Here is a 21,856-nt window from a genome sequence, read left to right on the forward strand (position 1 = left end):
GCTAATCCAGGATATTATCTATCTTCATTCCAAATTTCAGCCAAATCCGTCCAGTAGTTTTTGCGTGAAGGAGTAACAAACATACACACACACACACACACACATACAAACTTTCGCCTTTATAATATTAGTGTGATGTGATGAAATATAAGCACCAAGTCAAATGTATTTTATTCATATTTTATTGATATGTAGACTTGCGGAATATGCTGTTAAACCCAAATATCTAATCTTGTCTAAAGCCTTGAATTATTGTTCCTTGAATGAACAAAGGGTTTCCTCCGATATCTCAATAAAATCTATCTATGTTTGACTTTTCGGGTGGAAAGCTAAAGTTGTGTTTAGTAAGTAGGTATTTGTTGTAGAGATTTCCTACTTGAAGATTCTTTGCTTTATTGAGCTGATGTTTTCCGGAGGTTTTTCGTTCGTATTTATTGGAAGTGGGCATTTCTGGATCCTGTTTTGTGTGCTACTGTTATTTTTTATGCACCAATATTTCTACTCGACTCGTCGTCACTCGACATGCCATACGACCATACATCTGAGCTCAGGCTGCAGGCAAGGCACGACCCCGGTATGGTATAGCATATTACAATTTATGTCAATGTCATGCAACACATGACCATTTTCGCTGTGCACTATTTATTATTATGCTCTTTCATGGGCATGACCTAAAGTAAATGTTGCCTAATTAAGTACATATTTGTACTAAGTTTATGTTTCACTTTTGATTCACTTTTTTTGCAGTAGGTAGGTGCCAGAATAGTGCAACGGAGGAGTTAACCATCGGTGTTGATCTTTCCAATTTCAGTTCTCTCCTTGACAATTGAGCTATTGCGACTTAATTTATTTAATCTTTATTTTTAGAGATTATTCGCTTGGCGAAATGTTGCACATCAAAATATATTGTCAGTATTTTCATGTGATAAAACAAGAACATATTCGCACCCTTCAGGTGTTTACCCAAGTAATGAGGACAAAACCGCATTTGGGTGTAATTAATGAGGTGCTATGCGGTTTATATCGATATAATTCACGCAGAATTCTTGGGCCTCTTGGCAAAAGGTTCAAAATAGGTACCTATTAGGATTATTTGATTTCCTCTTTTACTACACGACTGCCCAAAAAGAAGTGTACCTACTGATATTTTCAGGGTCCATAATATTATATGCGTGTACTATGTGTTTCTTTATTTCACCATAACATCTAAATGCCTGAAGAGATTTGAATGCGTGGAGCATCGTTAATATCCTTACATCATCCTGATTGACATTGGCTATAAGTTTTTGAAAAAATATCAATATATGGGCAATATGGTGCCATTTTCAAAAAAAAAATTGGTTAAGATAAATAGACCGTACGTTAAATTTTATCTACAATAATGTAAAAAAAAAAACTATTAAAAATCCACACAAAAAAAAAGTTATATTTTTAAGAGAAACCTTTTTCTTTTAGGTCAATATCCCCAAAAAAGGGTTTAGTATTTTCAACTTGCCTCAATAACTTAAATCGTGGAAAAACCCCGCTCGAACAGTTTTCCCGTTTTTAGAGTTCCTTACCTCTATTGTCCGTAGGTACATCTGTCCGTCCGCTTGTCTGTCAGCGGGCTTGCATCTCATGAACCGTAACAGGTTAGAGATTGAAATTTTCACAGAGTGTGTGTTTCTATTGCCGCTTTGACAAAAAATAGTACAAAATCAAAATGACAAATTTCAAAATGACCACCATGCAAAGGATGCAGTGATTTTTTAAAAGTAGGTATATATAGTGTTATATCTTTTACGATGGTGCGGAACCCTTTGTGAGCAAGTTCAACTCGTACTAAACCAGTTTCTTATTAATCGCATTTAACCCTTTCATAGTTTGATGTCAGAAACAGCCCCTTAGTTCTTATAATTCCTTTTTAGTCACTGTTTTTGTAGGTAGGTAGGTAAAATTACTTGGTCCATTGTATTTTACAGCTTTTTGTCTGCTACGAGTGGTTTTTCACATGAGCGAGCAAAGAGCGATTGCGATAGATGAGGGACGTCAATGGTTCCGTTAGTGGTATAGCCTCAATGCAAAGAGATCCAATCGTCAATTGTCAATCTGTGGATTTGTTCAGTGACGCTCAACGTTTCAATAAAATGGCTCTTCCAATATCTTCCAGTCTTTTGTTGAGTGTAAAATAAAATGCGCCCAAACAAATATCTGTAGGTACTTATTTAAATCTGTATTTTAGTATTTTGTTATTTCAATAAGATACACATGGATACAGTCACAGTTCACATAGTAGATGGTGCCAGACACCCTTAAGCTTTTGAACTTTAAGGGCTTCTGGCAGAGGGTTGCCACGACAGTAAGTGTCTGGCAATGCATGCGTTTCAAATAGTAGGCACCTACCTATTCCGAAGAAAATATTAAAAAAAATTGACGTTATACTCTGACGTAAGATTTTTTACACCTTTACATCCAAACTTCATAGTCGCTGATCATCCTCCCTGTGTTGGGGACAATACGCAGAGAAACTTTCAGCTTTTATAAAATAACGAAGGTCTGGCATTCGCTGGCTCTCTCTCTCTATTTCGGTACATTTACACCTTTTACGTATGTCATACTGTTTACTGTGAAAGCTTACACTACACTCACACTTCTATACTCAAATACTATCCGAACAACAATAACCAGAATATCGTTTGAACCCTTTTTGCAATCTCAGTTTCTAATAAATTCCGACAAAAGCGCTAGGTTTTCATACCTCCCCAAACACGCAGAAATGGGATAAGCAAAATGTACCCAACGCTATTACCTTGCGGTTGGGTCATGCCGAACCAAACATAGATATTTATATACCAGTATATACATACCCGTCATTTTTAGAGCAAAGACGATGTTTCGATGTAATAAACTACGTTGAGATACTTACGAGGTAAAACGAGGTAGGTCATTGTACTGTACTGTAATATTTTTGTACTGAGACCGTTTGAAAGAAAATATTAGACAAATCTTTTGGGATGTGAAAACTGAAAAGGGACAAACTGACTCACTAACTATTGACGTATCAACGGCCAGCTCAAAACACTGGGTCTAGAAACTTGAGATTTTACATGTAGGTTCTCTGTATAATAGGTCTATAGAGTAATATTATACTTATATTTTCAGAAATTCCAGCCAAGCGAAACCAGGATAAATCAGCTAGTGTGACTATAAATGTGAAAGATTAGAGGTTTGTTACTTCTTCACACCACTACGAATGATTTAGATTGGTTAATGCCCTGAATTTGACTTATAAGCTACTTTTTATCTCGGAAAATCAGAGCTCCCGTGGGATTTTGAGAAAACCTATATCCATGTGGACGTAGTTGAGGGCACAGCTACAGAAGTTTATTTATAAATTCATTTCTTTAACCCCCGACCCAAAAAGAGGGGTGTTATAAGTTTGACGTGTGTATCTGTGTATCTGTCTGTGGCATCGTAGCTCCTAAACTAATGAACCGATTTTAACTTAGTTTTTTTTTGTTTGATCGAGAGTGTTCTTAACTATAATCCAAGAAAATCGCTTCAGTCGTTTGAAAGTTATCAGCTCTTTTCTAGTTACTGTAACCTTCACTTGTTGGGGGTATTATAAATTTTTAATTTACACTTGTTTTATATTAATTTTAACCAGTGCTCTTTAACTCTTCTCATTATACTTGATCTTACTTGTGGCACTTTTAAAGCTAGCTAGAAATCATACAGAAGTGCAACATGGCAGAAATGGATCGAGGTGCAATATCATTACGGCGTAAGCTTGTATAACAAAGAAAGAAACATTAACGTCTCGTTCAAAACAGAGCAACGTAAATAAAGAGAGAAAATAAATGAGGCTGGACACACGTAAGCCGTTAGATAGCGAACTTTATCTTAAGCAGTTTTCCACATCTCTTGCTTAGAAATGGGCGGCAGCGGGTTTAAAGATTATCATGATCTTTGGTTTTGTGAAGAACCAGTTCAAACATATTGTAGGAAACGTTTTCGTGAAAAAATGGTATAAAATGGCAAATGCAGTTCGTAAAAGGTTTGCTAAATACTATAATATGTCCAAACCAAACGTCATAAGTTTAATAATAATAAAGTTGTAGTCATAAATCTAAAATCCGTCGTTCAAATAGGTGAGGTTAGCATTCGTCACATCTTTTAATGTATCTATTCTAATTATATTGTATAGTGTGAAGTAATAAAACTAAACTCTTTGGAAATCATCTCGGTATGTATTATGTATTTCTCGGAAAAAATGCTTTGCAGAATTTAACAATGGTTATTGAATACTTTCCAGAACGCCTATGTACGAGTAGGAAAATGCGCTCCAATCGGGTTTAATTTGACTCGCACTCAATCTCCGTGTCTATTGTAACCCACATACTCTTGCAGACTTAAATTTTATTATTATTCAATAATATGATCTAAATTCTAACGTTTCACGTCTCCCATAATCCGGTTTTAAACCAGGCCGCAAGTGGTAGAATTTAAAAACTAATAAAATACTATAGTAGGTACTAATACTAGGCATAGACTGTTTTTTTACATATAGTCCCATAATGCTCAATGTTACAATTGTCGTCGAAAAAAAAAATAGAATATTTTAATAGTAATATATCACAAGGAATATTTTTATAAAAGCCCTTTTGAAAAACATAAAAGTAAAAGGTTCTGTATCACAAAGAATACCTGTGAACGGAAACTTTACATTCTCAAGGATTACAATTCTTTAGCTACATTAAAACTGTATAATTTACTGTTCCGTTTCTTACAAAGACATTCTTTTCATTCCGTTTGTGTGTGTTGGAATACATAAAACCAAGGTAAAATGTATGAAAGAATTTTTAAAACATTGGTTCTTTTTCTTGCAAACGTTTTAGGTTGCTCGTAGATTGTTCTTGCTAAAAAAAACCGGCCAAGTGCGAGTCAGATTCGCGCACTGAGGGTTCCGTACTCGGATATTTTTCCAACATTTTGCACGATAAATCAAAAACTATTATACATAAAAATAAATAAAAATCTGTTTAGACTGTACAAGTAAAGCCCTTTCATATGATAACCCACTTGGTATAGTTATCTTACTTTGAAAATTGAAACACGTTTTAATTTTTATTTTAATGATGTAACCACAAATTCGCGGTTTTCAGATTTATTCCTGTACTTGTGCTGTAAGACCTACCTACCTGCCAAATTTCATGATTCTAGGTCAACGGGAAGTACCCTATAGGTTTCTTGACAGACATGACGGACAAACAGACAGACAGACAGACAACGAAGTGATCCTATAAGGGTTCCGTTTTTCCTTTTGAGGTACGGAACCCTAAAAAAGATTCCGACGAATTGAGAACCTCCTCCTTTTTCGAAGTCGGTTAATAACTATTCAGTTGCTATCTCGGCTCGCCACAAATCGCCATATTGCTGTGGTAAGCCGCTAGCAGTACCTAGTAATGGTCACGTTTGTGGAGTGCTGTTTTGCCGTGTGATAAAACCACCAGCAAAACAAAACTATCATTTAGTTTTTAGGCTGTGATCATAAAAGTACCTACTTTAACTATCGAAGTTAGGTAATCTATGAAGTACCTATAAAAACCTACCATAAGATGATGCGGGGACTTCGTCTGTGTTGGTGTTAGCTGGCGGGCGTGCTCTGCCTTTTTGGAGTGTTTTTTTTTTTTTGTTAAAACTGACTGGAAAGCGCTCTAAGGGGGTGCCGTGCGTGTGTCGGCGAGCACCGGCACAGACGGGGTCCATACTTGTACAGTTTAACTAACTTGTTACAAATAACTACAAACTTGACATTGGCTAATCTTTGTAAAGCCAGACGAGAGAGAAAAAAAAAGAGAGATGATGCGTAAAAGTCACCAGAGACTTAGAAGTGCAAAATGTTTTTGTGACAAAATGCGTTGCATGCATTTTGTAAACTCTGTACTTAATTTAGGTATGCACATAATTATTGCATAACAAATTCGTTCGCGTGAATATCTATGTTTTTTAGAAATCCCTTTGATTTATCTGTTAGTTATGTTAATTCAAGGTAAAAGCTATCTTCGTTCCCAAACAAATCGGTTCAGTAAAATTGTAGCGTAGGAGTAACTTTTGACATTTACAATATTAATTTCGTTTTTGGGACTTCGTCTGTGGTGGCGATTGCTGGCGCGCGTGTTGTGACTTTTTGGAGTGTTTTTTTGTTAGAAGTGGCCGGTTTTTGTGTTCTGCTGGTGTTTTTTGGTGGTGGAACTGACTGGGAAGCGCTCAAAAGGGGCGCCGCGTGTATGTCGGCGGGCGCCGGCACAGACGAAGTCCATACTTATACATATAGTTTCCCTAACTTGTAAATAACTACAAACTTGACATTGGCTAATCAGTGTAAAGCCAGACGAGAGAAAAAAAAATCGTTTTATTCCTCTATTATACTTTTCAACTTTAATTGACAATTATTTCATAAATTATGTACGCAAAAGTATAAATAATAATTATTCTACACAACACCCACATTAGGTCTACTTTATCAATCCATAGAGACGTAGGTATACCTATAAGTTTAAACAGCTCTAGGAGTTTCAAAATTTGCGGTTCCCAACTTTCACTAACGTGTAACTAATACTCTCTACAAAGCGAATTTACACTTAATTTAGTGAACTAATGTAGTCAAAATAACGTACCTCAGGACTCGTGTTGCCACAGTTCATAAGTTACCAAAAATAATAAAATTTATTTTTTAAGTACTTGATTAAAAAATATAATATATGATCTTATAGCATCTGTGATTGGTACAGGGACCTATGCAATGATTAGAATAGAAATTCGTAGGACCTGAGAGGTATTACCATGTTTCATATTCATAAATCACTGAAACTTAATAATGATAATCTCAACGAACTTTTAATAATAACCAGAGGCCCCAGAGCCTGTTACCGAAAACATTATGATATTTTGACAACAATGCTCTTTTTCCGCGAAATGCCCGAAGCTCGAATAAAATATTATCAGATATTTTATAATTATATTTTTGTTGACCGTGGCAATTCCTAATTACATTGCTGAATGAAGAAAAACATGAGAAAAACATTTTACAAAGTTAAAAATAAGTTAATAATAATAATTAACATCATCATAATTATCATCATCATCAATCTATGGCTAACTGACTATTGAGTATGGATCTCCTCTTAGAAAGAGACCATTCTTATTCTGAGTCTATTACGCTGGCTAAGTGCAGATCAAGTGGCTGGCAGCCTTCACATACAGGTTTCCTCACGATGTTTTTCCTTCACCGTTAAAGCAAATGTTACTTAATTGCTTAAAACGCACTTAATATAACTCGGAAAAGTTAGTGACGCGTGCCCGGGATCGAACCTTGGACTCCCGACTAGGAGGTAATATCATCGCTATATTGATTGAAATAACATAGAAATAACAAAGAAACATTCAATTCGAACAGACAACGGTTCACTTTCCTCCCATGTGACGTTTGGCTATCCAGCCTTTAAAGACTCACTTTGTCATTGATCGATAAGAAGCACATTCGGGCTGCGGGCAATTTATTAAACGCTATCCTCGGTCCCATAATAATTATGGTACCATTGCCATTAGTGGATGGAGCACGCATTCAGAGTGCGGGTGATTTCTAAAACGCTTCTATCTTGTCAAACTTAATAATATTAAAGAAATCCAATGCTACTTAATTATACCACCTGCCGTTATTGATCCGGATTTTATCTCTACTTCAAAAAGTGTCGCAAGTTTGTATCAATTAATAAGTAGATAAACTTTATGAAAACACTTCAATGATTTGGTAGGCAGCCCAAACGTTTGGAGACAGAAAGCTGAAATTTTGCACAGGTTACCTTTTAAATTAGGAATCACACTTCACAACACACTATCACACTTCACACTTCACACTAATATTATAAAGGCGAAAGTTTGTGTGTATGCGTATGTGTGTGTGTGTGTGTGTGTATGTGTGTGTGTGTATGTATGTTTGTTACTCCTTCACGCCAAAATTACTGGACGGATTTGGCTGTTTGGAATGGAGATAGATAATAATATCCAGGATTAACACAATTAACACATAGGCTACTTTTCACCCCGGAAAATCAAAGAGTTCCACAGGATTTCAAAAAACCTAAATCCACGCGGACGAAGTCGCGGGCATCATCTAGCATATTATAAACTTGAGTAGATAAGGAAGACAATAAAGAGGATTCATACATTTTTGCCAAGTGAATCCGTAGGTGGTTACTAGTCAATTTATATATTGACCAAAATGAGATCCAGGCAAGCAGCAAAGACGTGCGCAGAATTCATCTTCGGCGTTCTGTCTATGCAGATTATGGTGCTTACCTAAAGGTTGTTTTACGCTGGAACAACAACATGCGACAATGCGGTCTACTACAAATCGAAACATTAATTTTGCGGCCTCATACAGCAGGCCATTTTATGCCGAGGTCACATGGTGCTGTAGAATTGGAATAAGTACTTATTATGGTACGACAGTCTGACGAAAAACGACTCTTGCTTCATTTTAAATTAGTATACCATGCGACTCTGTGGCATGTTACAATATCGCACTATGTTTCTCAGACATAAATGAAGCTTAATTTTTTTAATATATCATTGGAGATTTCCACAGTCTCTAGACTATTTATTTTATTATGGACTAGTGCTTGGCTGCAATCTGACCTGCTGGCATGTGATATTTTTTTTTTTTTTTTTTTTTCAGTTGTTTTAGCTGCAATCAGTCGACAGACTATAAGCAGGTTAGTTCTGTTGTCGGTGACTTTACCAGACTGGAGGGCCACTGCCCTCAAGTCTGTATAGTATCGAGCACATTTGCTCGCTTCAGTCGCTTTATTTTTTTAGCAGTTAATAGGCTGTTTGCCAGTAAATTGGGGTGTCTTTGTAGTCGCTCCCGATGTTTGTCATTATATTGATTGATTTCTTCGATCACAGTTGGCATCTCCAAATATTGGTGTATTTCCGCGTTACGAGCAAACCACGGAGCGTTGGCAATGTTCCTGAGCATACTGTTCTGGGCTCGTTGTATGACCTGTATGTTTGATTTGCACGCCGTGCCCCAGATCTGAATACCATACAACCAGATGGGTTTTAGAATAGAACAGTAAATCTAAATTTTGTTGTTCAGGGATAACGCAGACTGTCTTCCCAAAAGCCAGAGTAGATTTCTAAAGCGATTATTAAGCTCATCGCGCTTGCGCTTGATATGAACCTTCCAAGTGAGACGTCGGTCCATGTGGAAACCTAGGTACTTGACACATGTTGTTTCGGGTAATGTATCTGGCATGTGATTTGCAGTTTATACCTTAATGGTCAATTTTATCTTAATCAACGAAAGGATCACAGTTATATTTACTTGTGTCATTTATAACACGTAACTAAAATCATAACCTTTCCTTTTGGCTTTGGTGCAGTCGGGTAAAAATACCAAAACGCAAAAGAATATGATTGTCAAACAGGAAAATATTCTCTTTTTGCTAGTTTTGTATCCTTAAAGTTATGTCAACGAATTTTTAATGAGCGTTTCAGCTTTTGAATTGTAGGAAGGCAAAGCTGACCTCTTTGATATTACAGGACAGTGCTCATTCTTTGCTAACGCGTTCTATTTGATATCTGATGGTTTATTCCAACTTTAAAATGAAAATTGATAAGAAAACAGGTTTAAAAAGCTGGTAAAAACTGGTAGTTTACAATAACAAGTAGAACAAATTATTAATTTTCGAAGTGATTACGTTAAACAGTTGAACTGTTTTTGAAACCAATAGATTTACGTCAACTTAAATCTAAAGCTACAAGGGTCCAACCGCGCTCTGATCTGAGCAGAAACCCACAACAAACTCAGCAGAGAATTATTTTTGTTGCTATACCCATTTCACAATATTGGCTAGATGACAGAAGTACAAAGGGTATTATAATTACTACGTAGTATGTATATTATGTATGTTACTGTGTACCTATGTATGTAATTTACTGCGGAATTTCCTTTAAACTGTAGGTAAAAAGCACTTGAATACAATCCATACTATACAAATATTATAAATACGAAAGTGTGTTTATCTGTCTTTCTGTCTGTCTGCTACCTTTTCACGGCCCAACAGTTAAACCGATTTTGACGAAATTTGGCACAGGGTTAGCTTAAATCCCGGGGAAGGACATAGGCTACTTTTTATCCCGAAAAATCTAAGAGTTCCTACGGGATTCCCAAAAACCCATTTGTTTAACCGATTTGTATGAAATTTGGTACCGAGGTAGCTTGCGTCCCTGTAATTGACATAGGCAACTTTTTATCCCGGAAAATCAAACAGTTCCCACAGGATCTTTAAAAACCTAAATCCACGCGGATGAAGTCGCGGGCATCCTCTAGTTATAAATAAAATAGATAAGTAGGTAGATAGCGTTCAACAAAATACAGAGCTCAGCTCAAGCATAGAAGCAACTGTGATTAGTCATATCCATGTAGCTCCAACGTGAAATGGGACATTTAGCCGCAGACAGTGCTTTGACGATTTCAAAGAGCCTGAACCCTCTTTGAATAAAGCACGGTTTGAATTAAGCGTGAATATTGCGTTCGCCAAAGATGGCTAGCAAAGAGGGGCTCTCCGTCACTCGCTCCATACAAACGTAGTTCCAATTTCGTTTGAATATTAAGTAACCAAAGTCCATGAAATGCAGATATATTCTAGATCCGTGCCTGTGGTGTTTTAGATTTTTCTAAAAATATATAGTTTTAAAATCACAGGGGCTCAAAGATTTGTATGTGAATTTTTAAGACCGCGTAACTTTGAAACCGAATATTTTAACAGAAATCTGGAAAACCACAGGCATAGATATTAGTTTCTAGAATATGTCTGCAAAACATGGACTTTGGTTGCTTAATATTCAAAGAAATTGGAACTACGTTTGTATGAAGCGGGTGACGGAGAGACCCCTCTTAAGCGTGAAATATTGCGTTCGCCAAAGTTAGCTAGCATTAATTAGCAAAATGAAAGTTGCATGACAAGTGAGTGCTCGGGGATGGGTCTTCGCAAACAACATTTGATATTCATGCTTAGTGAACAATGGTGACGCAGGTGTGTCGACCGGCTTTGCAGCGTATAAAAGCATCTTGTCTTGAGTTACATCGACTCTTCTGGCGAAAAAGGGCGTAAAGGTCAAGTGAGGGAAAATGCGTTTTTGAATTTATTAAGCTTCATACATAAAGTAAGATAATCTTTAAAAACGCAATTATTATTCTTACCCAGCAACTAAAAATATCCTTATAATATACTAGTAACTAGAGGATGCCCGCGACTTCATCCGCGTGGATTTAGATTCTTATACTCGTAGATCCCGTGGGAACTGTTTGATTTTCCGGGATAAAAAGTAGCCTATGTTCGTCCCCGGGATATAAGCTAATCCTGTACCAAATTTCGTCAGAATCGGTTACACTGTTGGGCCGTGAAAAGGTAGCAGACAGACAGACAGACAGATAGACAGACAGACAGACAGACACACTTTCGCATTTATAATATTAGTATGGATATGGATATGATAGCATTTTCTTACACGTGTTTTCCACACGTTAATTGGTCTAAGAGCTGCGCTTATTTAGCCCAACGTCTAGCCTGGCTATTCAGAGAGACAATAGCGCAATATACAAAGTACATACAAGGAATACTTAATAGTACCTTCCAGGTAATGCATATGATATTTTGTTTTGCAGTGTATAAACGTACTATTTATATTGTCTTGTGTGATATCGAAATATTAGTGAAAGAGGGCGTAAAGGCCAAGTAAGTGAACATGCGTTTTTGATTGTATCTTGCGCGGTACCGTGTTATCGGAAAACATCTGTATTTTTTTTGTTTATATTTGTTGCATGTTGCCAAAAATAAACTTTGTAGAGCATATTTTACTACAACAATTTTCAATATACCTATTGCTAAAAGTTACGTCTCCATTTCCATTACTCTAAAAGCCAAAATAGTGAGCTACCAGATAAATTCCATTCAAAACTTTTGAAATTGTATTATTGCCTGTCTGGGGTGCTACGAGTATAACCCAGTTGGAAAGTGTAAGCAAAGCTATGAAAATGTCACTACCAGGAACTTTAAAGAATTAAAATTTGCCAAGTTATTGTGAGTTGTCGTGACCGGGTACAGTTTCGAACACAATTGAAGCAACAATAAAAGTTATTTTTAAATTTTAACTAGGTAGGTACTATGGACAGGTTCAACAAGAAACACAATTGCAGAATTTGTTCAGTCACCATTTAGTGTAAAAATTGTTACACCAACAGTAAACTTTAAAACATCTTTATTTTTAAATAAACGGAAAACCTGACAATAATTTACGGACTTCACACACCTTTGACAGTATGACAGTTATGAAGAACTCTCAGGCACGCAGATTTCCTCATTTTCCGATATTTACCTAATGGTTTAAACGCACCTACCTATCTCCAAAATGTTAACGTTTGTGCCCGACTTCGATCCCCGGATGCCCCAATAGGATAATGAAGTCTGAAATACTAATCTATACCACTTAAGTTTTAACTATTTTGTTTGCATGAGCTACAAATAGAAGCCGAGAGAAAAAAAATTATACCTTCGAAATCGGAAGCTTACCAAACCATAAGTTTCAGCAAATTCTTTCATTTCTTCGCAACACTCCGTAGGTTATCGAACTCGTATATTGCGAAAATAGGCTCTTTAGATTTGCTTTTCATTCCCATTTTCACCATCACCGCTTTAATTTACGCACCGCCATTTGGAAGAATTGTCTAATTAACCTGCCCGTTCCACGATTTATTACCGAACCCTTCGCTGTCTTGGCGTAATTCTGTAGGACCTTTATATTGACTGTGGTGTTGAGCATAAATTAAATTACGTCCTACTAAATTTTCTTGGAGTGTCTTTGGGCGTGCGTAAACTATAGATTTTTACTGGTTGTTTTGTTCTATCTCTTGGAAAATTTATTTTATAAAACTTTGCCGTCCGATTTTACTGATACAATACGAACTAACTAGATAAACGATTCCCGCAACTTTTTCTACGTGGATTAAAAGTTTAAAATTTCCGTGCAAATTCATTGATTTTCCAGAATAGAAGGTATTATCACTCTCTTTAAAAAATCACGTTGATCCGTTATTCCGCTGCGGCGTGATGGGAGGACAAACTACATAATATGAATAGGAATTGTAGTTTTTTTATCATTTCATGTGTTGAGATAATTTTCAAATCTCTCAATAATTTTATTTTATTTTATCGATAATTTTGAAAAATAATTTTCAATTCTTTATTAGACTTATGGGCCGTATACAACTGATACTCGTTTCTACCTGCTCAAGTATATTGACTGGCATGCATCAGATATTATCAAACGCAAACCTGACGTTGGCGTCAATAGGGTCCAGATTCAACGCAGCTTAGCTTTGCATTACACCACGGGTGCGCTTTGGTCTTACTTGAGGTGTTGCTAGTTCAACAGTTCGAGTGAAGCAAAAACGTACCCCTGAGTCGAGGTAGCTAATTCTAAGTACGTAGTTTACAATATTTAAAGTCTTTAACAGCGTTCAGGAAAAGTGGAAGTTACGTAATAATTAATATTTTCTCAGGCTTAGTTTAAAGGGCGACCAAATTATGAAAGCCAAAATCTAGGTCATGTATATTTTTACACAGCATTTTGAGGTAAGCTAATTTGGCGTGGAGCCAAACTAATGATCATCTTCGGTTGAACCCCCTTTGAGGGAAAATGCTGACGAATACACTATTCCGTTATACGTTAAAATTACATCAATGGTTAAAATTTTCTATATAATGGCGTAATATTTTTTGTTTAGAACTACTACTATGAACACTTCGAAGCAATTCAAATGATATCATAAATGTTAATGGTGACAATGAGGTACCCTATGATGAGGTAATCTCTCCTTTCGTTTAATAATAACCATAGTTGACCTCAGTAGATTGGTAAGACATGCGGTTCGCCTCTAAGAATGAGATGGGTTAGTCCACCACGCTGGTCTTTATTATCTGTTCCAATTATTCACCTCTTTTCTAACAAATGTCTTGAAAACGTTCGTGTGAAGATAAAGGTTAATACAATGGTGCATCATGATGACGGTAAACCCTGACCTACGGCTGGTGCTTACTTGACGTCATCTCATTTGCAATAACCTATCAACATGATCAACCGATAGATGTCCACCACTGAACATTATATGTAGGGATCACCTCGATCCAGCGGCCTTAGCTACGCAACCCTCTACTAACCCGGTTACTCTGGTTCTACTACGGATCTCATCATTTGATGATGTAGAGACGCTCCAAGTATAAGCTGTCTCTACCGGACCATGTGTCATGGATCTATATTCCAATAACCTACTACCCACCCGTATTATCAATATAAAAACTGTCATATTTCAGCACTGATAACACGTTTGATTAATGATGTTGAAAAATTCGCTCAGTAAGCATAAACAAGAAAGTTTTGCTTTAACTGCGTTTGCAGCATCGCTCCTAATTGCGCTGAGCCATTTCTGACAGGCGATTGTGTCTCGAAGACAAATGATAAGGCAGTCGCGGGGCCGGAATAATAGGACGGAGGAAAACCAACAAGGAAATGATCGAGTCTGCTAGCAGTTAAACGTGTCTCTGGCAAACTAATATAAATTAAATGGAACTTGTGGTTAACTTATACGTTGATGATGGTGATGACTTTTTAATTTGCATGGCGGTCATTTTGGAATTAGCCGTTTTTGTGCTTTATTATTTGTTGATGTTAATATAGAACCTACAATTCTACGAAGGACAATACATAGTAGAAGGTTCTGCGCCTGCAGCTAACTTCACTCACGACTTCGTTCGATTACTTACCAAAATTATTTACAACAAGATTTACAACTGTGAACAAAGTTTGAGGTTGGTCTTCTTAAAGCGAGCTTGTTAGTAATTTAATAGGGTAATAATCACTGACCCCTGCTCAGTAGTGAGCCGGCGATGGATTGACGATGAAGATGAATCTTATACTAGATAATAAGTAAAATTGAAGCTGTCTGTTTGAACGGGCTAATCCTCGGAATGGCTAAACCTATTTTGACGGGACTTTCACAGACAAGTAGAGGATTAACCAAGAAGTAACATAGACTACTTTTTTAACCGACTTTGAAAAATGGAGGAGTTGTGTTTTTCTTCCTATGTACACTGATATCTTCGATATTTCTGAATCGTTTTGCGCATTTTTTTAATCGATAAAGGAACTTTGCGACATTGTTCCATAAAAAATTTGGATTCCAATTCTCCAATCCTGATGCTGCAGGGGATCTGACCAATCCACGCGGGCGAAGCTGCGGGCATCATCATCTAGTACTTATTACAGTTATTCACGGTGGTGGAGCTACTTTTTCCGGTGTAGATTTATCTGCGTATTCAGGGATTTACGTCGCGTATCTTTGAGCTGTTGACGTATTTTGTTGCAGGACAAAGGATGGAAAATGAGAAAGGTGGACAATGACAACATGTCCCCGCCGCGTGCGATGACCCTGCAGGGCGCCGGGGGTCGCGAGCCGCCGGCGGGGCCCGCCCGGCACCATGCGCCTCTCAACCCGCCCTCGCCACCACGCTTCATGAAAACCATAACGCTTATTAGGCTATATCTACAATTTATATGTGTGATGTCACATCTGCGCCACACCACGATACCGCGGGTGCGAGCGAACTTTAATTTTCCAAAGCGTCCTCTAGTGAAATTAAAAGTGTATCTATTCCGAACTACTCGTAGTACATTGAAAATTAAATCTTTGTTAGTGAATACTGTAGTGCAATTATTCGTTGTTGCCAAGTGTGTAGTGTGTGTGCGTGTGCGCAAATGCAGCAGGGGTGCGTTGCTGTTGCTCCTGTTGAGTGGGTTGTGTAAATACAGTGATGGGAAGCGTGATGATGACTTGCATATTGGTGGTATTTTCCCCATGGAGGGAGAGGGCGGCTGGCAGGGCGGGCAGGCGTGCAAGCCTGCCGCTGAGTTGGCTCTGGCTGATGTCAACGCGAGATCAGATCTTTTATCTGGGTTTAAGTTACTTCTTCATAGCAACGACAGCAAGGTAATGAAAATATTTAATTTTTAATCTATCTACCTGACATTTCCCCTAGAATTTCAATAGAGTGACTAAATTATTAGATGTTTACTAGTCTAATCTCACAATAGTATTTAATTGGACTGAACTAAGAATAGGAAATTAATATAATCATTGTTTAATTGCACACCTAATTACTTTAAAAAATCCTACGATTAGTTACATTTTACTATAAAAGTTTTATCATGAAGTCATAAGTTAAAAATAACTCATGTTACCATTGGATAATATTATCCAGCAAGACACTTTATTGCTAACATTCTATTGTCCCAGCTGTTCCCTAGCTATTATCCAAATGAAAGACGTAATTGATTGAGCTTATTACGCGAGTAGGCGACAAAATGGCGAACATTACGTTGATTAAAATTGTAATTAGGATTCGAAGGTAAATAAATAAAAGTTAGAGTGCTTGGAGTTTATCGTAACACCTGAGTCTATTGATGAAATAAAACACTTTTACTTCGAATGGAAGATATTGACGTTTCTTCCGTTTATTAAGTTTTTAGGACTTTATCGATATTTTATTTTATTTTGATCGTCTAATTGTATCTTACTGTTCCTCTAAAAGAGCCTATTTATTGTTACTACCACTAACTGAACTGAAACCCTAACTTGAAAGAAAAAGTACCTAAGTATTTTTTTTAACCACAATTATGTTTGGCAGTGTGAACCTGGCCTCGGAGCGAGTGTCATGTACAATCTGCTGTACAATCCGCCACAGAAGTTGCTCCTACTGGCTGGTTGTTCCACTGTGTGCACTACGGTCGCTGAGGCGGCGAAAATGTGGAATCTTATGGTTGTAAGTACATACCTTCCCACCTACTTACTATCCCTTTCCGCGAATAAAGTTTGTATAGCGCTCTCTCTTTTTAGCTCTATCATTCGTCTGGGATTACAGAGAGAGCGCTTGTCCGCAAAATGAAGTTAGTATGCAAAATAATAAAATCGGTGACCAAAACAACTATTTTGGGTTGTTCCTTCATCATCATATACCAACTATCAGAAATTGACATATAGACCTACTATCTTCCCTGGTTCAGATTTTTTTTGTACGGTTAGAATATAATTTAATGGTTTCGGTTACTTGTAATAAATTGAGCCGACTCATGTAAGAAAACAAATCGTTAGTTTTATTTGTAAAAATTAACGCTAAAACTTGGGTGAATCGGCATCTTATAGGCAAGCGCGCTCCAAGCTCATCATCATCATCATTGCTCTATTTCTCAGGTATTATCATCAATCAATCATCGCAAGCCTATTTCAAAATAATATAAAAAGAACTATGGGAATAATATATTGTTCACAAGAAAGCTCTCCTAAGGCAATTTTTCTGGATCTACTTTAGTTTTCCCTTTCCATACTCTAATGTCCCGGATAAAAAATAGAGTAAGTAGGTAAACTTGTTTGTTTGACTGATTATTCTACCTATGTTAAAACCAAGTATTTTGCAGTGAAAATATATATATACAAGTAAAAAGACTTATTTTAATATTTCCTGGGTTTTAACTTTATATTTATTACAGCTATGTTACGGCGCATCTTCACCTGCGCTCTCCGACCGCGCGAGATTCCCCACACTGTTTCGCACACATCCGTCCGCGACAGTGCACAATCCTACGAGGATCAAGCTTATGCAGAAATTCGGCTGGTCACGCATCGCTATATTACAACAAGCCGAGGAAGTCTTCATATCAGTAAGTTACCAATAGGTTACGTCATAGAAATGGGAAATATTGGAAAGACCTGAGCCCAAGCCACTACTAGAGTGAACTACTCGTATTTTGACTCTGTGCACCAAAACCAACGCTGAGAAAAGCGTGTCGATTTGAATAAAAAATGCATTGCAATAGGCACGTGCGGCTCACCTCTAAAATGTTATCAATTTTGCCTACAAATTACAGGCAATTTATCTAACAGCCTATATAACTATCTACCAATGTACAGGTCCAATTTTTTAAGTAGATTGCATGTCGCTTTTCATATTTTTCAATTCAATTCATTTATTAACTACACAGTCGATAATGCCCGCGAATTCGACCATGGATTTAGCTTTGTTTTTAATTCAATGCCCAAACTCTTTTATTTTGCGAGACAAAAGTCGCCTATGTCACTGTATTTTTAACCCCCGACCCAAAAAGAGGGGTGTTATAAGTTTGACGTGTGTATCTGTGTGTCTGTGTATCTGTCTGTGGCACCGTAGCGCCTAAACTAATGAACCGATTTTAATTTAGTTTTTTTTATTTGAAAGGTGGCTTGATCGAGAGTGTTCTTAGCTATAATCCAAGAAAATCGGTTCAGCCGTTCGAAAGTTATCAGCTCTTTTTTAGTTACTGCAACCTTCACTTGTCGGGGGTGTTATAAATTTTTAATTTACACTTATTAACTAGGTAGATATAAATGCAAAAATCACATTGCTTCGTTGCGTCATAATTGAAGTACAGACCAAACTAAAAAACACACACACACTTTCTTATTCTTCATTTATGATAATGATTTGAAGATTGATTTAGGGTAGTGATTTGAGTTTAAATATTAAAGAAATGGAATGGCCAAGTTAACTCACATTGTGTATCAGATATCCATCTGAATCAGTTAGACATGTTTTACTTTTTCGTGAAGTAGAATAACTTACTAGGTATATATTTTTTTGCTCTGATAAACTTTGCCGAAACCCTGCCGAGCGTGATTAAAGCAAAAACAAACGAACCGCAAAACTTCTTGTATTATCGTTAGTACAAAAAGTTTTCTTCGTTGTACTTGACATTCAGACGTGGCAAGCAAACATATTATAAAGGTTATATTTTTTCCAGGTTTCCTTTGATGAATACGATTTGAATCTTCCAGCTCACTTCAATGTAATTAAAGCTTCCACGGTTTTACGCGCAAGTGGTTTTAAGGTGGCCTAATTCTGCCTAAATCCATACTTCCATACTATTATTATAATTGTGAAAGTGTTTCTGTCTATCTGCTGCTTTTTTTCAGCCCATCAGTCCACTGATTAGGCTACTTTTTGTCCCTGCAATCAAAAAGTTCCCGCGGAAATTCATAACTAACGTGGGCCAAAACTAGAAGGTTGAACCTAGTGTAAGCACCATATAACTTTTTGATCCATAAGAAAACACTCTGGGAAAGTGTTATATTATTGTGTTTTCTTGTGACTTTTTTTGCACACTTGGTTGGTAGATTGTTTCAAACAAATCCAAAAGCTTGGTATAAATATATTTCTCAGAATAGACTCAGTTTTTTTTACTTATGTGACATAGAGCGTGGCATATAGGCAAAAGTAATCTGTTTCAAATTTTCAGTAAGAAGTATTACACAACTTTATCCTTTACTGTCCTCTACTTAACTTCAAGTGCCATCAAATTAATTCAGCTATTTCTGAGATACGCCTGAACAAGCAGACAGGCAGACAAAAGTCTAAATTTTTATTACGATTACACAATTATATACCGTATAATATGTAAGTTGAGCGTATTCAAAGATAATTATTTCAAATCCACAGGGAGCTTCATTATATTTATTTCAAGTACACATACATCAAAGGAAACCTCTGATAAATTCTATTTATGAAGTTCGCGTGCTATCTATAAAACTCTTACTTTCTACGCTGACACGGGTAAAAACCTATTTAACGTTGAGTGGCTGCAGGGAAACTTTTTACAGGATTGGTAGAGCACACGCGCAGTACGTACTCGCTCCACTCGAATTGAGTCCGAGCTTTTCACGCTGGCCTCAATATCATTAGATCGCTTCCCCTTTCTGTATAATTGGTTTTAACTTCCATATTACCTTGTCTATATGATATTTAAGCTCTAAATATGGATATTAAATTAGCTTTCATAGGCTTTTGGATTTATTTGAAATCAGCTAATGCCGAATGATAAAGCAGCTTAGATATAGCTGTTCCTTTTTTAAATAAAAATAGCAAAGCACTTAGGTAAATTAAATTTCAATTATTCGAACAAAAGGAAGAATAGTTTCATTTTCAGTAGGTAAGTACTCTAAACTTTTACGATTTTATTCAAAAATCTGTGGTAATAAGAACAGTCATTTATTCCTATTAAAACTTCGAATAAAGCGACTCATAATAATTATAGTAAAAGTTCACAGAAAACTATTTATTTAATTTGTTTACTCTAATTAGATTTGTGCCACTAGACAAGATGGTTATTAATGAATTACGAATTACAATAAAGATATAAAGACAGACAAGAGACATTTGACTATCAAAAATACTGTAACTGAATAAAATTAATACTTTATATATAATACTAAAATTATTAAAGTTTCTGAGAATATTCAATAAGAGGGTTATTTAATATTCTCAGAATATGTTAGCAGTTTAAGTACCAAGGTTGTCTGCTTGACATTGAATGGATCCTATTGAGCATTATTACCCAAGAGCATGTTGAATGACGCAAATCATTTATCAATTATTCAATGTGTTGTATGAATCATAATATAATGTCAAACATAAACCATCAGTCAGGTAATGCAACCATCGGTCATGATTAACAGGGCTCTCTCCGTCACTCGCTTCATACAATCGTAGTTCCAATTTCATTTGAATATTAAGCAACCAAAGTCCATGAAATTTTGCAGACATATTCTAGAAACTAATATCTGTGTCTGTGGTGTTTTAGATTTTTCTAAAAATATGTAGTTTTAAAATTACAGGGGCTCAAAGATTTTTACGTAAATTTTTAAGACCGCGTAACTTGGAAACCGAATATTTTAGCAGAAATCTGGAAAACCACAGACATAGATATTAGTTTCTTGAATATGTCTGCATTTCATGAACTTTGGTTGCTTCATGAAAATGAAATTGGAACTACGTTTGTATGAAGCGAGTGACGGAGAGACCCCTCTTAACGGAATTGACCAACAAGGAACCAAAAGCTTAATACACCGCCTGCCCTCCCACTACATATTACATGCTGCATGTTACAGTTACACCATACAGATTTATTTGGTTTAGCGGATTATAGCACGTTGAACTTTTGGTTCTTTGTATATCGTGGACGTCCGCAAAGTAACCGCTATTGTTATACAGGAATAGACTAAATCAGAACCCATTGTCTAATACAGCCGTAATCGCTAATTTACGTCTATAGGTTTTCCTTGCCGTATTCTGAAGATTTAATTTTCCAAACTGTCATGAATATATCCTTTCATACGCTGGTAACACGAGCATGCAGTGAAACACTTTACAAGGCTGCCGCGCAACGTGTAGTGAATACTCGTTCGAGATGAATTGAGCTCGAGTCGTTCACGGTGGCCTCAATGTAATTAGAGCGCTGCTAGGTTTCTGCACAAGTGGTGTTTCGACGTGTCATTTCTACCGTGCCAATGCCAGAGACCAAATACTATGAGGCTATGATGCTTGATGATTGCTGCAGATTTTGTTTATTAGTTTAATGCATAAGAATTTTGTAGGCCAATACGACTATTAGTTTGATTTGGCCAGATAATTGCACCTTCTTGTTTAAAAAAACATAGTTATAAAATAATATGATTCATTATTGGTTTTAAAAAAATTCAAAAAAAAATTAAAACCGACTTCAATAACCACAATCACTAAAATGTATGAAATAATTTAATTTATTACTGAAGATAATTATTATGTTTATAAGAGGTAATAACAATTTTTGAAGCCGTGCCAATTAACTGCATGAACTACTCTTTGTTTATGGATCCACGTTGGCACCTCATTGGCACCGACTCCAA

General features: G+C 36.5%; 1 protein-coding gene across 4 annotated transcripts in view; it reads left to right on the forward strand.

Annotated features, from left to right (window-relative positions):
* LOC123864209 (gamma-aminobutyric acid type B receptor subunit 1) overlaps positions 1 to 21,856 on the forward strand; it is a 126,035-nt gene that overhangs the window by 73,596 nt on the left and 30,583 nt on the right. For all 4 annotated transcript variants that reach the window (XR_006795727.1, XR_006795729.1, XM_045904485.1 and 1 more), the window contains exons 2-4: positions 15,473 to 16,093; positions 16,791 to 16,925; positions 17,650 to 17,820. Coding sequence is in view for 2 of the 4 variants with exons in the window: in XM_045904485.1 (XP_045760441.1) it covers positions 15,488 to 16,093; positions 16,791 to 16,925; positions 17,650 to 17,820 (912 nt within the window). In the remaining 2 variants the exon portion in view is untranslated. The remainder of the gene's footprint in view (positions 1 to 15,472; positions 16,094 to 16,790; positions 16,926 to 17,649; positions 17,821 to 21,856) is intronic.

This window comes from Maniola jurtina, chromosome 4, assembly GCF_905333055.1.
Source record: "Maniola jurtina chromosome 4, ilManJurt1.1, whole genome shotgun sequence".
Lineage (NCBI taxonomy): Eukaryota > Metazoa > Arthropoda > Insecta > Lepidoptera > Nymphalidae > Maniola > Maniola jurtina.